The sequence below is a fragment of the Neolamprologus multifasciatus genome, chromosome 3 (genome assembly GCF_963576455.1).
Source record: "Neolamprologus multifasciatus chromosome 3, fNeoMul1.2, whole genome shotgun sequence".
Taxonomy (NCBI): domain Eukaryota; kingdom Metazoa; phylum Chordata; class Actinopteri; order Cichliformes; family Cichlidae; genus Neolamprologus; species Neolamprologus multifasciatus.
This window is the reverse complement of record NC_140441.1, coordinates 28,722,060-28,738,895: the sequence shown is the minus strand read 5'-3', so window position 1 is coordinate 28,738,895 and position 16,836 is coordinate 28,722,060. Positions and strand designations below refer to the sequence as shown.

The window sequence follows — 16,836 nt, the reverse complement described above, 5'->3', positions numbered from 1 at the left end:
ACTCGCTCAGCAGAGATAATTGAGGAATATTTACTTCTTTAAATAATAGTTGATGTTCATTTCACCGTCTATATGATTTTTAGAATCACTGCATATGTTTACAGGAACTTTCTTCATGATGACAACTGCAGCATTTCCAGGTAAAGATTTTTTTCTCCTCTTTTGAAAACAATCTTTTTTGTTTAAATAATAGTTACTCATTTTTATCATTACAAAACCTCCATTACTTAGCACTGAATCAAAACACTATCCCGTCTTCAGTCAGTGTTAATTTGTGATTTGGGGAGAGGCAAAAGTAATTTGACTGCTTGCTTTAAATACCCAAAACAGGATGTATCCCTGGGTGCGTAATATACTGGAATTCTTCCTGACCTTTACGCTTAACATGCTCTGTTCCCTGCTGCTCATTTACTATGTTACAATCCAACTGCTGAAATGTAGACCTAGAAATAGTGTATTGGTGCTCCAGTGATAACCAGTAGAGTGGAATTGAAAAATGTATGCTGCTGAAATCTGGATCAGAAATGTAAATTTAAAAAAAAGTGACCCTGATATAGATCCATATAACATAATCAATAATAATGGTATGGGGTCATCTCGCACATTTGCGGTGCACAAATAAATTAATGAATCTTGAGTAACCCCAAGCCCCAAGTGCCATCTATGAATTTTGACTAATTATGTCTGTTTTTCCCATTGAGGTCATCTTCTTCATAACCTGGCACTAAAGAAGACAGCTGTGCAGTCTTCAAACGGAGACAACATCGGATTTGCTTTCAAGGCCGTCGATGGCAATAGAGATGAGAACTGGTCCTGCACACTTACTTTACCACAGTCTGATCCGTGGTGGAGGGTAGACCTGGCAAGAGTGTATACAATTGGTGCTGTTGTGATAACCAATATAGCAGGATTTGAAAACAGGTTGAATGGTGCAGAAATCTGGATTGGAAACTCAGCAAACTTCAGTGACCCTGAGCGTGTGAGGTGAAACAGCATGATACAGACTAACATTATAAATTTGCAGTCAGTTATAGTTCCATCAATTTCTTTTCTTGTTCATACACAGGTGTGCTGTCATCTCTCACATTCCCAGCGGACAGACGTTTTACTTTCCATGTAGCTCTATTGAGGGACGCTATGTCACTGTGTTTCTCCCAGGAAGCGGGAAGGTCCTAAATCTCTGCGAGGTTGAAGTGTACTACGGTAATCACATTTTTATTCTGAAGCTGATACAGAAGCCTGGTAGTTCACAGACTCCCCGGCCATGTTGACAGCTAAATGCGATCTTTAAAATCACCACACAGGGCACCTTCTAGAGAAATTGACTCATACTGGTTTTCCTTCAAGGATACCCATTACCCAATGTGGCACTCAAAGGAGAAGCTACCCAGTCATCTACACTCTCCTTTGCCACTGCGTCCAAAGCCATCGATGGCAGACGGAACTCGTTCTATAGCAACGGGTTCTGTAGCCACACGGCTGAAGATGAGACCAACCCCTGGTGGAGGGTGGACCTGCAGCGAAGCTTTACAATCACTGCTGTAAAAGTCACCAACAGAGGAGACTGCTGTGCTGAAAGACTGGATGGAGCTGAGATCAGAATAGGAAACTCACTGGAGAACAATGGAAACAATAATCCCAGGTAATGATTAGAAGTTAGTTAATTTTAGAATAATTAGAACAGCAATATGTTAAAGTTTACAAGATATATACTATGTGCAGCATGACAACTAACATACTGAGGGCTAATAATATTTTAAACCCCTGCTAAAATTAACAGTCTCCAGTTTATGGTAGTTTCATTTTAATGACAGTGGACAAAATATCCATAAAAAACCTATTATATAAAAGTTACAAATTGTTTTGGTATTTGATCCCCTACAAACCAGTCAGATTTCTGGCTTTCATAGATTGACTCAGTTCCTATTAGGCACAAATCAGTTAATCAGTTACAGATAAAACTGATCTTAGTTAAGTATAAAGCACACCTGTCCAGAAAATCAATTTTGTCCAGTCCAACCTTTCCACCACAATGGGCAAGAGCAAAGAGCTTTTAAAAGGGACAAGACTGCAAAAGGCTGGAAAGAGCTACAGGAGCATCAGCAATAAGCTTGTCGAGAACACCAGACATGCGGCCAAATCAACAAACCAGTAATTGTCCTAGCCAGTCTCCAGATAGAAAATCTGTGGAAGGAGCTAAGGCTTTGAGTTGATGTAAAACTAAACCTAAGAAACCTAAAAATCAACTCCTGACATGCTAAAGTTCCTCTTTAGCAGGAACTTGAGGAAAATTGAAACCACCCTGACCTCTGTTGTTTACGCTTCACTGCTGATCGCTTGTAGATGCACAGTCTCACTCTGCAAACCACCTAGATGGGCTGGAGCTTGGCACTCTCATTGAAGCTCTCATTGAAGGAGGACACTTTTTCACCTTTCACTCTTACTTTGTGTTCCAACATAGTTGTAGGTGATAAGGACAGAGCACATCCTACACCCTTGTTGTCTTCCTCAGTGTTAGTGTGGAGATCTTTTTACTTATTTGGGTAATCACTGTGATTCTGGAAATAACCCAAAGAACACATGTCAGGGAATGGAATGTCGCCATGGCAACAGATGAAGATACTGGATATCCTAAAGGCTGCTGGTACCAGCCTTGATGTGGGTTTGGAGGGTTTTGCTTGTTCATCTGGAGGTTTCTCAGACAGTTGTCACTCACTGCAGCAGCAGAGGATTTTAGTGTTTTAACGTCTGTTTCAGCTGATCTAAGCAGTTATCAGTACCATCACTGCCATTCGGGACCCCCTCAGTGCAGCAGATCTCGCTTTTGCAGTCTGCGTCAGCCACTTCCTCCTTCAATACCTTGCCTGAATTGATTCCCTAGATGTGCTCCTGTGTAACATAATCCCAGCTGCTTTCCTCTCTCTGTGCAGTTAGTCTGTATGGTGAGGGATGGGTCCTGGATGCTCTCCTGGTTCTGTGGAGAATGCAGGGTCCTTCTTTTGCCTTATCCTCAAACTGAGGTGCTCCCATTTCTCCTGAGAGGGTTTGCATCCGTCATGCGATAGAGCCACTGCAGCGGGGCATGATCCGAACAGAGGGTGATAACGATCACCTGTTGTATCGCGAGACACTCTTTCTCTTTTTCTGGCACAACTGGGCCGCTGGCCCAACTTATCTGCTGGGTCAAAACTGCCCCCAGCCCACTATTCCAGGTGCTGGTGTGCAGAAAAGGGAGGGAAAAATTAGGCATTATTTTTTAATTAATTAATTAATTAATTAGGCAAAATTAGCATTATACAGCAGTTGTTTTGTGTGCTCTCAATTTTAACAGCCCTATTAAAGATTAATATCAGTCTGTACATTCTCCAGATAGCGTTTCTTCAAATTCTTTAATTCTCACTCACTTTTGCAACTTTGTACTTTTGTGTTACTCGCAGCAACAACTCCACCTCATTGTTAGTTCCTTTAAAAAACTCTGTGCTTTTCCTCCACATTTTGTCCATAATTAACCTAATTAACCTGCATTACTGTAATCCGATTGTTTTTTTTTTAAGTAAGGAGTAAAGTAAGGGATTACTATTGCAAAAAAGGTAATTAGATTACTGTCGCTTTCCTGTAAGCATGCTGCGTTACTGCATTACTAAACTGTGATTTTGTTAGTGAGAGTATCTCACAACAATGATGTAAGCGCGTGTGATGTCCCTGGCATCAGCCTGCAGATCAACAATGGATGACATGGAGTGCAGGAGGAAGTACAACCATGTAGCGTTTAGAGTGTAGAAGTACTGACCTTACTTTGAGTTCTAAACTGGTGAAAATAAAGTGACAGGACTTAGTGTCTTTGATTTTATTTATTTTCTGCTGTTATTTTACTTGCATCTATTTGAAAGAGTGAGTGTACACACTGTTATAGACAGTGTTGTTGTTAATGTATGTTTGGGGGCGTTGCACCCCGGAACCTTCAGAGGTTTTTCAGGGTTTTCCCTGCTGGAATGTTATGTGAGAAACAGTTTCCTGTATGTGTTGCGACTAGCTGTGGTTGTTTCTGAAAGTGATCAGTAAACGTCCTAAAATTGGCACTTGAGATTCCGAACATTTCTATCCTGAGGTTATAACACACACTAAAAAATATTTTATATGCTAGAATATGCAGAAAATATGTTTAGATGTTAAACAAATTTATTCAAGTCAAAGACAGTTGCATATAGTTTATTTTTTTCTTGATGGAATGTGCATAAAATCAAAAGATTAAAACTAACAAAACAAGTTTTTAAAAGAGACTTTTTCATTTGATTCAATTTTATATGATGTATTATGCAGAAAAATAGAATTGGGCTGAAAGGTCTATTGCTTCATTATGTATTCAGGTTGTGCATCATGTTTTTAAAAAGTAACTAAGCAACTAAGTAATAAATAATAATAACTATGGGGCGATCGTGGCTCAAGAGTTGGCAGTTCGTCTTGTGATTGGAAGGTTGCCGATTCGAGCCCCGGCTCAGACAGTCTCGGTCGTTGTGTCCTTGGGCAAGACACTTCACCCACTGCCTACTGGTGTTGGCCAGAGGGGCCGATGGCGTGAATTGTAAAGCGCTTTGAGGGTCTCGAAAAGCGCTATATAAATGCAATCCATTATTATTATTATTATTATAAAGTAACTAATTACTTTTAAAAATAATTAATCAGTAAAGTAACTGGATTACTTTTTTAGAGAAGTTATCATTAATTAGTAACTAATTACTTTTTTCAAGTAACTTGACCAACACTGGTCACAACTCACTCAGTAGAGCGGGGGTGAGCAACTCCAGTCCTCGAGAGCTGGTATCCTGCAGGTTTTAAATGTGTCCTTGATCCAACACAGCTGATTTAAATGGCTGAATTACCTCCTCAGCATGTCTGGAATGAACTAATCATTTGATTCAGGTGTGTTGACCCAGGGTTATAGCTACATCCTGCAGGACACCGGCCCTCGAGGCCTGGAGTTGTCCACCCCTGCAGCAGAGCCTGTCTTTCATCAATATGAACTGCGGGTAGGTCCATGAAACTTAAGGGTGCACCAAGTGACAATCGGTTTCTTTCACTTGGTCAAAGGCTGAGCATAGGGTGTCGTCACGAGACTGCTCTAATGGAAAATCTTCTACTCACCAAATCACCGGAGCCAGTGGTGCCTCCTGAGAAGGCCCTGCCATCTCCTCCTCCCCAGAGGGGTCAGAAAACCTTGAACCACAGCTGAGTGCAGAGCAAACGCTACATGCTACGAAAGGTTGTGAGCGCATCCTCATACACTGCCCTGTCAGGTGTCCTGGTTGCCTGCACTCCTGCTTCAGTGTTTGTGCAGCCCTTTGTGGGTCGGGTGCCGCCTTTAGGACCCGGGGAGGCAGATCAGAAAAAAAGGTTAGTGGACAACAGCTGCAACTGGAAAGCCTTCAAGAACACCTCGGTTTAGAGTTAGGGTTAGGGGATTGTCACTGATAACAGAGGAGGGGCAGAGCCACAGTGACCCTGAGCAGCCTCTCCAACACCTGCGTCTGGTGTTTGGCCTGGTCCTGTAGTCTGTTTAATTGCTGTCTCTGTGCCAAAGACCTGCTCCCTGTGCATAGCTGCCATCTCTGCTAGCATCTGCACGGGCAATTGCACCGGCTAGGGAGGTAGCGCGGGTTGCAGGTCCGACATGATGACACTGGTTTCTGCACAACTTTGTTATCGCAGTCACGACTCTGGACACTTTGGGGTGATTTTTAATGGTCTTTACGAAGAACAGAGGATTTGTCTTGCGCCATTGTACAGTCCATGGCTGGAAAGCTTACCAGCTTACCTCTCTCCAGGTCCTGGCATCACTGAAAAGAGCGAGAGAATCATCACAAACTGAGGTGCAGCTGCCCTGCCAAGCTCTCTGGCACTACACCTCAAGCCTGCTGCTCCTCCTGTGTAATGGAGCCACAGACCACACCTCTGCCACAACAGCATTTAATCTATTATTAGACTCAATTGCCTTCTTGCCAGCACTTTAATCATGGTTTCCAGCATGGAGCATAGAAACTGAACATTTAACAGTATTTCCTGAAATTCTTTTGATCAATTCCTAATAACGTTTAAATTTTCAGCAATTGATTACACAACAGTGGGAAGTAGATTTCATCACAGTATATGTCTTTCTGAAAGTGCTGTAACTAAATGACTCACTATTGTCTTATTTGACACCTTGTGCCAACACAGAGCAGAACAGCACTTATGCTACAACAACGATTATCTTGTTAATAACTTTACTTTTTCCACTCTGTGTGACCTTGGATACTGTAGCTCCTCTGAAAACGAGAGCCTCAAATCATAGGGACTTGAACCCTGGTATAATTCTTAAATTGCGCACCTTAAAGCAGATAACTCAGCTGGACAGGAGGCATTTATACACACACACACACACACACACACACACACACACACACACACACACACACACACACACACACACACACACACACACACACACACACACACACTAAGAAGATTGTTGATTTATGTATCTGTGTTTTTCCAATTTTCGTGTTCTAGGTGCTGAATGTTTGTTTTGGGATTTTTTTGTGTCTCACAGGTGCAACAGTTGGCAATACATAATGCATTTCTATTTGTTTCTATCTCCCCGATCTCTATTTCTATCCTCTTTTTTCTCAAATTGCCTGTTTTGCCTTAGACATTGTCATACTGGTCTACAAATAATGTAATATCTGAAATAATACAAAAAGAAACAAATAAATAAACAGGTGAAAGATTCTCATGAACAAGAGGAACACATAGAAAATAGCATTACATTAGAATATTCAGTTACGTATAAATATGCTTCACTTTGTGTTTTATTCAGTTTATTTAGATTTTATTATTCTCACATTTAAATTTAATCCATTTTAATCCAGTTATATAGACATACTTCTGTTTACTTTTTTGCTGTAAAATTCTGTTTTTGTCCATCACAATTTTCTCAATACAGCTTCTTTGACTGAATCATACATTTTAAAGAGTAAGAGAAAAGAATAAAAATGATTCACTATTTACCAATATAAAATATAAATATATATAAAGCTGTGCAAGCTAGCACTCTGTGTCATTTTAAACATAAAATGCTGGGTTTAAAAGCTGGGGGGACTTCAATGTCTTTCAATCCCACCTTTTTCAACAGTTAAATAAAAAACAAAGAAACTTTTCTGTGGAGGGAGCTGAAGCTTTGAGTTGCCCAGCAGAAGCTAAGAAACTGCAAGGAGGGGTTTGAAAACCTATAAGAACTAATAAGAACCCAGTGTGTTCATTTTGGCCATCAAGAATGAAAAGAGAAGAAGATTATTTTCTAGTCCTTGAGTCATGTTATTTCAACATGAGGCCCATAATACTAACATAATGCTACCCCCACACTCTCTGCTGTCAGGTGTGCTTCCATCTCACATATCAAAGGGGGTAAAACCTACACATACCAGTGTGATGGAGGCAGCATGGAGGGTCGCTTTGTGAACGTGTTTCTTCCTGGACAGAAGAAGACTCTCACCCTGTGTGAAGTGGAGGTGTATGCTGCCCCAGCAGGTAGAGCTTTAAGTGACTGGATCTGATCTACTGAAACACATCTGCCTGATACTGATTCGTACCTGTTTGTTCTTTTTAACACTTTAGTGGAGCCGCTTTCAAACGTGGCCTTAAGCAAGCCAACAGTACAGTCATCGACTTCGTCACCATATCTGTCTTCTAAAGCTGTTGATGGGTACAAAAATGGAAACCAGTATGGTGCAGGCTTTACCCACACTTTAGAAGAAAAAAATCCCTGGTGGAGAGTAGACTTGTTAGCCGTGTATAAAGTCAGTGCTGTCACCATCATCAACAGACAGGACTGTTGTTCTGAAAGGATTCTTGGGGCAGAGATTCGGATCGGGGACTCACTGGATCAAAATGGAAATCAAAACCCGAGGTGAGACATGATTTCTGACTGGAACATTTCTCCATAATTATTATTCATTTTTCCCCATTTAAACAACACTTTGTTTGAATAGATATTAGCTTTTTTCCCTTTAGTAAGTAAAAGTGACACATTTCTCTTTGATGTTTCTACAACTCCATCAGGTGTGGTATGATCAAATCATTAGATGGTACACCAACATACACATTCCAGTGTAATGAAATGGAAGGTCGCTACATCAATGTGATCATACCAGGATCTCCGAAAGTTCTGACGCTGTGTGAAGTGGAGGTGTTTGCTTCTCTGCCTGGTATAGCCCTTGTTTTCTAGTGGTATATGTGGAAGCTGCTTGTTTTTTTTCCTTTTTTATATGATTTCTCATATTTATCATTGTACAGTCAAGAAATTGAACTGACTTTCTAGCTTTCAGTGTTCGTGTTTTTTTTTTTTTTTTGGGGGGGGGGGGGGTTCAGAGCTGATTGCAACATTACAATTTAACCTGTTAAACTAAAATAAAAACAAACAGTCATAGATGAAACAAACAGAAACCTAACAAACTTCTCTCCAGCACCAGAACCTGTTACTCCTTCACCGACTCCTCCCACCCCTCCTCCGTCTGTGAGTTTGCAGCTTGGTGGCAGGAACGTGACGGTGGTGGGAGAGAGGCTCTGCTGGTCTGATGCTCTGATGTACTGTAGACGTTATTACTGGGACCTGCTCAGCCTTCACAGCCAACAGGAGCAAAGCGAGTTGGAGCAGCTGCTGGGCCTCATTCCTTTCTCCCTCACAGACCACATCTGGCTGGGACTGCGCAGGTACTGATACAGAAGATACTAATACTTACTAACACACTAACACTACTTACTAACAGCTCAGTGAATGAACAGGGAAGACACAGAGTCATCCAGGATTCAAAAGGTCATAGTTCAAGTTTTCTTATGCAAATTAAGAACGTGTGTGTGCGTGTTAATGAGATCAGAATAACATTTAGACAGGAGAAGTGGAGTCGAATGGTAACAAAGAGAGTGACGATTGTCAGTACTGAGTAGGACTGGACGATATGACCCAAAATTCATATCTCGATATTTTTTAGCTGGATGGCAATATAAGATATATATGTCGATATTTTTAAAGCCATAAAGTAAGAACAAGAAGAGAGTTCTTAGTCAAAGCTGTGTCCCAGATGTCACACAGGCACTTTCATTAACATACAGCATATATGTAAATGAAAAAAAATACTCAAAAGTAAATTATGAGCATTTATTAAATAATAATGCTCCATAAATAAAAGAAAACAATGTTTTTGTGCATAACAAAAAGCTCACAATTGTGCAGTCAAAATGTAAACTAAAAGACGCTGAGCATAATAACAAAGAGACAGATTTCACAGCTGCTCTATTCCCAACTTCTACTGCGTGACTGACAGCCTGGAGTTTGAAATCCGCTTCGTAACCACGTCTCTTAACAGCTGCCATTTATGGTCCTTATACACACACAATACGGTAATATTACGTTGAAGAACAGTATGTATCACTCCGCGAGGCTCCTCGGTAGCCGTAATACTCCGACAATCCATCAAGCGGTGCAGCTCCGTAGCTTAGCAAAGTCGTACCAAAACATTTTTTCACAGATTGCTGAGCGCTGTGTACCACATAAAATCGGTTCGCGGTCATCAAGCACAACCAGAATTCATACATAAGGCGCGCTGTCAACTTTTGACAGAATGAACAGATTTTAGGCTGTGCAGCCCCTGTGGACTGCATGGTGTTAGCGTGGTTAGCTCGTTAACACGTTGACGCTGTCCAGCCCCACGCATGGGGCAATGCACAGTAACCAGTTAATGGAAATTTGCCGTGTCCATCTTGTCGCTGCCTGCAGGTGAAGTGATGGGGAGGGGGAGTTGTGTTCAGTGAAGGAGAGGCGAGGTCGAGTAACGTTGCGTAAAGACAAAAGTGGACGAAAGAGAGGCAAACTTGTGGCTCCACAAGTATAATTATAACGTAACATAGACTATATCGATATAAAGGATATTGTCACATCTTATATCTCGTATAAAAATATATCGATTTATTTTTTTTTAAAAACTCGATATATTGCCCCGCACTAGTACTGAGGTATAATACAAACAGAAGGCAACTTTACATCAAAGATAGTTGCAAGCACCAAGGAATCCACTGGTAAATGGGAAGTATGAAGAGGCCGCTAGGACAGCTGCAATCAGGCAAAACATTCAGACAGTAAGGTAAGTCATGAGAAGTCTGCTGAATGGGAAGATCAAGATTCAGGCAAGATTCAGGCAATCAACTCCTGTGCTTTGAGGGTCTTCAAATACCCTGCTGGGATAATAAGCAGGCCAAAAGATGAGGTAAAACCTACTTACATCAAGACAAGGAGCTCTTCACCAGGCATTATGTGTTCATCTTAGTCCAGCACCCTGAGACGCCGAGGACTAGTGAGTGTCAGAACCACTGTCCAGGATGAGACAACAAACATCCATGAGTAAATCAGGAAGATGTCCACAACTGATCATGTAAGGCAGGGGTTCCCAATCCCAGTCCACGAGGGCCGGTGTCCCTGCAGGTTTCAGATCTCACCCAGGGTCAACACACCTGAATCACATGATTAGTTCATTACCAGACCTCTGGAGAACTTCAAGACATGTTGAGAAGGTAATTTATCCATTTAAATCAGCTGTGATGGATCAAGGACACATCTAAAACCTGCAGGGACACCGGCCCTTGTGGACTGGGATTGGGGACCCCTGATGTAAGGGAACACTTCAGTCTGTAGAAACCTGAGAAAGAAGAGGAGAAAGAAAAGGAACCATCATGGAAGGACAGACCACTGTACAGTATGTATATAGTATGTTGTGATTAGGGATGGGTTCCGGTATCCGGTGCCATGATGGCACCGGTTCTGACATAAATGGTAGTAACCAGACCGAAAAGCAGCGCACATTTCGGTGCTTTATTTCGGTGATTATTTCGGTGCTTTTTTTTCCCTGAGCTGTGATACACTTTAGATTCTAGCCAATCATTTTACGTTTCCGAGGATAGTAGGCGGGTCCAGGTACGTACGTTCTTTTAGAGCAGAGCTACAGATTAAAAATGCCCAAGGCGAAGCGGTCAAAAGTATGGCTGTACTTCACAGCAAAATATGCAAACTCAGCAGCCTGCAACAAGTGCTTTAAGCTGATACTGTGATACTGTCAAAGGAGGTAACACCTCAAATCTGATGAAACACCTGGCGACGCATAGCGTTTTTTTTTTTAAAAAGCCGAGAAATGCGCCGTATTTGATAGCTTGCTGCGAGACCTCACACTGTGCACATCTACTGCGGGTGTGGTGCCTGTTATCGGACCCTTAGTTAGCAACGTCCCCCAAAAACCCGAAGAGGAGAGTCCTGGCCCCTAGCCCTGCCAGTGTAGCAGAAATGATGACGGATGATGATGGCAGCAGCAGCCGTTCTTCTCTGCGTGAGTAGCTTAATGTTGTTCATGTGTAATTTACGTTGAGTAGGCTAACCACGTTATTACATTAATGCATGTAAGGTGAACTAGCAAACATCATCATAGTTACATGCGGCTGTCTTCTTGTTTGATGGCAGATACTCCCTTCACCCTGGCCAAAAAGGCTAAAATGACCAAAGAAAAAGTGGAAAACAGTTAAACATGAGACTTTTTTGGACAAAATTTGTGTTTTTTCCATTGTTTAAGCACTGCTTCCAGCCAAGAGTGATACCATATATGCCCCATAGCTGCAGAAAAGGCTAACATTGTTATCTTTTTACAAAAAAACAGCTGAACATGAGAGGTTTTTGGACCAATTTTGTGTTCTCCATTCTTTAAGCACCGTTTAAGCACCGGCACCGTTTCAAAAGTACCGGTTTGGCACCGGTATCGGATAAAACCTAAACAATACCAATCCCTAGTTGTGATAGAAGTAGCTATACCAAGTGATACCAGAAAGAAGGGTCATGGGAAGCTGGAGAAGTACCAAGGACTGAGAGTGAAGCTAGAGAAGATTTGAAGGGTAAAGACAACAGTGGTCCTCATGGTAACTCAGTTCTTGATGGACCAGCATTGGGGTCGTAGTGAATAGTGATGATGCTGAACTGGGTAAGAGGAAGAAAATGAATGAAGGCTTGGAGTGATTTGGGGTTTTTGTTTATCCCATCATAAAGACCACATAACTTGAAAATGTGAAAAAGCAGTTAAAATCCATAGGCTACATAAATGGCAGTATTTTGATTCACTATGTCCAACAGATCCTTGAATAGAGATGACTGGTTCTGGATGTCCGGACACTCTATGAATTTCTTCAACTGGCCACAAGATTTTGTCCCTTACTATTACTCCAGCATGTGTGGAGCCATGAGCAATGGAGAGCACTTCATGTGGCAGGACCTGCACTGTGGGGAACACGTCAACTTCATCTGCCAATCAGGTCGGGTTGAGATGACGCTAATGCATGTGTGCACTGTTGTTCCTCAGAAAGTTTCGTGCTTCTGAGGACTAATTACTCTACCCTCTGTTCATTTAGGTGCTGGGGACAATGTGCAAAGAGTGGATTTCTACAGCACCAAGAATGTCACAACTGTAAAGTAAAGTTCAACAATATATTGCATATCAGAATACTTTTAAGTTACTAATTGTTTTCATTTTCAATGTATCCAAATGTTTAACACAAATCTAATATATATATATGTATATATATGTATGTGTGTATATGTATGCGTGTATATATATGCATGTATATATACATATATATATATATGTGTGTGTGTATATATATATATGTGTGTGTGTGTATGTGTATATATATATATATGTATATATATATACGGTGTTGGGAAGGTTACTTTTAAAATGTATTCCATTACAGATTACAGAATACGTGTCCCAAAATGTATTCTGTAACGTATTCCGTTACGTTACTCAATGAGAGTAACGTATTCTGAATACTTTGGATTACTTAATATATTATCATGCTGTTTACAACTACATGAATGTACTATTGCTGTGATTTATTACTGTTACTGAAGGTCCGCGGCTCCGAACCGTAGTAAAGGGACCTCTGGCTAATACGTCTGGTTCGTGTAGGGCTCGTAGCCCAAAAATAGCTTTACTTTGTTGTCTGGGTCAACTTTGCTAGCGAGAGACACAGAGAGAGGCGTTGAAAGGCTGCTCCAACGGAACTTATTGTTTTTGGAGGAAAACATGAACACAGTGTACAGTCGAGTTTTAATAGCTTACTTACAACTGGGCTCGTCAGGCACTCTTCTTGGCTGCAGTGGTTATTATTATATTTACATGCTTCCAGCTCCCGTTTCTGCTCGATGACAGCTCGTACTTTTCCTTTTTCTCCCTCCCTCGCTCACAGACACATAACGTGTATGGCAGTCCATTCTCACTGCAGCACGGACTACACTGCCCATGATGCTACATTCTTTAGAGCTATGTCTGTAGCATTCTGCCTATTAGCTTAGCACAACAACAACAGGCGCTCTCTCACCCAGGAAACACGCAGAGAGAGAGCGTCACCCTGTAACCATGGCAACCGTAACGCTGCCGCCTGGAACAACAAAAAGTAGCTGTCAAACAAAACCCAAACAGGCCTGACCCGTGACAATATGAAACAGGAAAGTACCGCCGTGTAATCCATTTATTTCAACAAAGTAACTGTATTCTAAATACCACATTTTTAAACGGTATATATATATATATATATTTATTTATTTATTTATTAGGGGTGCAACAATACTCGTATCAATATTGAACCGTTTGATACAGTGCTTTCGGTTCGGTACTCATATGTATCGAACAATACAAAATGTTTTTATTTTTTCAACCTTTCTTCTGACGATGCTGTCTGTGTTGAGCGCTCAGTGGATCTGTGTTCAACTACTCCGCCTAGGCTGCACTGTCGCCATTTCTCTGTAATAAACTCTCTTTTTCAAAGATGAGTGATTTTTCGATCAGATAGATTTATTATTTTATCCCTTTGTTGTTTCAGCAACATTAAATTTAAAAACTGTACTTTTGAGTTAAAATAATTAAAAAGGCATGACACCAAGGTATCGAACTGAATCGTTGCACCCATAATGTGTGTGTATGTATGTATGTATACATGTGTGTATATGTATATATATATGTGTATGTATATATATATATGCAGTGTTGGGGAGTAACGGAATACATGTACCGCCGTTACGTATTTAAAATACAAAATATGAGTAACTGTATTCCGTTACAGTTACCGTTTAAAAAGGTGGTATTTAGAATACAGTTACTTTGTTGAAATAAATGAATACACGGCGGTACTTCCCTGTTTCATATTGTGGCGGGTCAGGACTGTTTGGGTTTTGTTTGACAGCTACGTTCTGTTGTTCCAGGCAGCGTTACGGTTGCCATGGTTACAGGGCAACGCTCTCTCTCTGTGTGTTTCCTGGGTGAGAGAGGTCTTTTTGTTGTTGTTGTGCTAAGCTAACAGGCAGAATGCTACAGGTATAGCTCTAAAGAATGTAGCATCATGGGCAGTGTAGTCCGTGCTGCAGGGAGAATGGACTGCCATACACGTTATGTGTCTGTGAGCGAGGGAGGGAGAAAAAGGAAAAGTACAAGCTGTCATCGAGCAGAAACGGGAGCTGGAAGCATGTAAATATAATAATAACCACTGCAGCCAAGAAGAGAGCCTGACGAGCCCAGCTGTAAGTAAGCTATTAAGACTCGACTGTACACCGTGTTCGTGTTTTCCTCCAAAAACAATAAGTTCCGTTGGAGTAGCCTTTCAACGCCTCTCTCTGTCTCTGCTAGCAAAGTTGACCCAGACAACAAAGTAAAGCTAGTTTTCGGCTATGAGCCCAACACGAATCCGACGTATTAGCCAGAGGTCCCTTTACTACGGTTCGGAGCCGCGGACCTTCAGTAACAGTAATAAATCACAGCAATAGTACATTCATGTAGTTGTAAACAGCATGATAATATATTAAGTAATCCAAAGTATTCAGAATACGTTACTCTCATTGAGTAACGTAACGGAATACGTTACAGAATACATTTTGGGACATGTATTCTGTATTCTGTAATGGAATACATTTTAAAAGTAACCTTCCCAACACTGTATATATGTATATATAGCATCAAATCTTGTTTTGCAGCATCCTATATAGTATAAACTATACCATACTATAATGATCATAGCATATGTACCCATGTTTCCTGTTTGCTAGTTTAACAAAAACAGTAATTAATATTCATGAACCTCATTAAATTAAAAGATGTAACTCTGAAGATGGTTCTGGATTATATGAAAAACTTTAGCAATTAAATGTAGATTACAATAAAAAAAAAACAAACAAACACAGAACTAAACTCCAAATTCACCAAGTGAATTGAATTTGCATTAAAAAAAAAACTATACAAGTAGGGCCCTGTGGTGCTTTTAGGCTCCTACATTCACTTGTAGGTTTGTGTGGCTTGTAGTGAAGCAGCTTATTTAGAGTAATAGTTGCCATCTTTAATATATGCTACCAGTCTATGCCTCTCTCTTTCTTTCTCTCTCTTTCAAGTCATTTGGCTTTATTTGTTGTTTGCTTGCTTTATCTGTTGATTTACTTACAATTTATGACGTGTTCAACTTTTGGGTTTTAATAAATTAGCCTCTCATACAAGTTATGTCATTTTACCAAATGAACAAACACAAACACTAGGGATTCAACGATACCAATTTTTTCAAACCAATACGATACCGATACTTGGATCTGAGTACTTGCCAATACAGAGTACAAAAACCGATACTTCTACCACACACACACACACACAAATGCAATGAATTGGAAGACAGGTTTTATTTTATTCTCTGCCGATAATAAATAATATCTTAATAAAAATGACCACAAAAAAATTTCAAGTGAAAGATAAGCACTTCTGTTAAATTATTGCAGAGTCTCCACATTGTAATTTAACAAAATATCACTTAACTATTGGCACTGTCTCAAGCTTTCAGAATAATAAATAAACACTTCTAAACAAACAAACAAAATAACAAAAGTATTTGGCATTGACGAACTCCCCATCTGCCCGTGGATCATCAGTCCACTGTGCCGTTAAACCAAGGACTGACATCGCACACACTGCTTGTCTTTACCTCTTCAGAAAGTTTTGGCACCATTATCTCTCTGATGTGTGGGCGGCTGGGAATTTCATATCGCGGCTCGAGTATGCTGAGAAGACGGTGCAATCCTGTTTTCCACGACTGGCATTGGCTGGTCATCCAGAGCGATAAAATGAGTCAGAGCCTCTGTTATTTTAACTGCCCGTGGATTTTCTCTTGACATTTTTCATCGCTTTTCCAAAACCTGAGTTAAAGTTGGCTGTTCCGGTCCACACTGCTGATATTTTGTTTAGCCTAGCTATAGCAGCCTCCAGTTTCTCTTTTTTATCTGGAGCCGCCAGTCTCACTCGCCTAACCCTGTGCCTGTTTAGCGCGGGATGTCCCCCTAGTGGCCAATCTAAAAAACTACAACAGAAATGACAAGCCACCCTGATTAATGAAATAAGTTAGTATTGGTTCATGGTATCGGTTAACTTTTACGAGTATGAGTACACACACATTTTACAGTATCGGCCCAGATACCCGATACCAGTATCTGTATCAGTGCATCCCTAACAAACACTACATTTCTTTCCTCTATAATGTCACTTTTGATTTAGTTACATGGCAAAACTCTTCCAGTATGTAGAAGTTTCATCTTATTTGTTATTTTTAGTTAATTATAATGATTCTGATAGCAACAAGTCTAAACTTTGTTCTTTTTCACTCATTTTTTAGTTTCTAACATTGCAATACAGCAGCTACCCATATTAAATTTTCAGGGTTGAAAAAGACTCATACACCCAAGTTTTG

The 16,836-nt window shown here is 40.6% G+C and overlaps 1 protein-coding gene across 1 annotated transcript; it reads left to right on the top strand.

Moving 5' to 3' along the window:
* LOC146522463 (uncharacterized) lies at positions 1–12,606 on the top strand. Its single transcript, XM_085154885.1, has 10 exons — positions 1–140; positions 702–984; positions 1,067–1,203; positions 1,348–1,642; positions 7,412–7,563; positions 7,651–7,942; positions 8,095–8,240; positions 8,499–8,745; positions 12,197–12,375; positions 12,472–12,606. Exons 1-10 carry the CDS (start codon positions 95–97, stop codon positions 12,534–12,536), a joined length of 1,842 nt encoding a protein of 613 aa, XP_085011011.1. The 5' UTR covers positions 1–94; the 3' UTR covers positions 12,537–12,606.
* Positions 12,607–16,836: the final 4,230 nt, after the last annotated feature.

Coding starts and splice junctions, on each gene's coding strand:
- LOC146522463 (XM_085154885.1), top strand. CDS start 95: ATGTTTACAGGAACTTTCTTCATGATGACAACTGCAGCATTTCCAG. Junction 1,204..1,347: donor CGAGGTTGAAGTGTACTACG/GTAATCACATTT, acceptor TTTTCCTTCAAG/GATACCCATTACCCAATGTG. Junction 1,643..7,411: donor AATGGAAACAATAATCCCAG/GTAATGATTAGA, acceptor CTCTGCTGTCAG/GTGTGCTTCCATCTCACATA.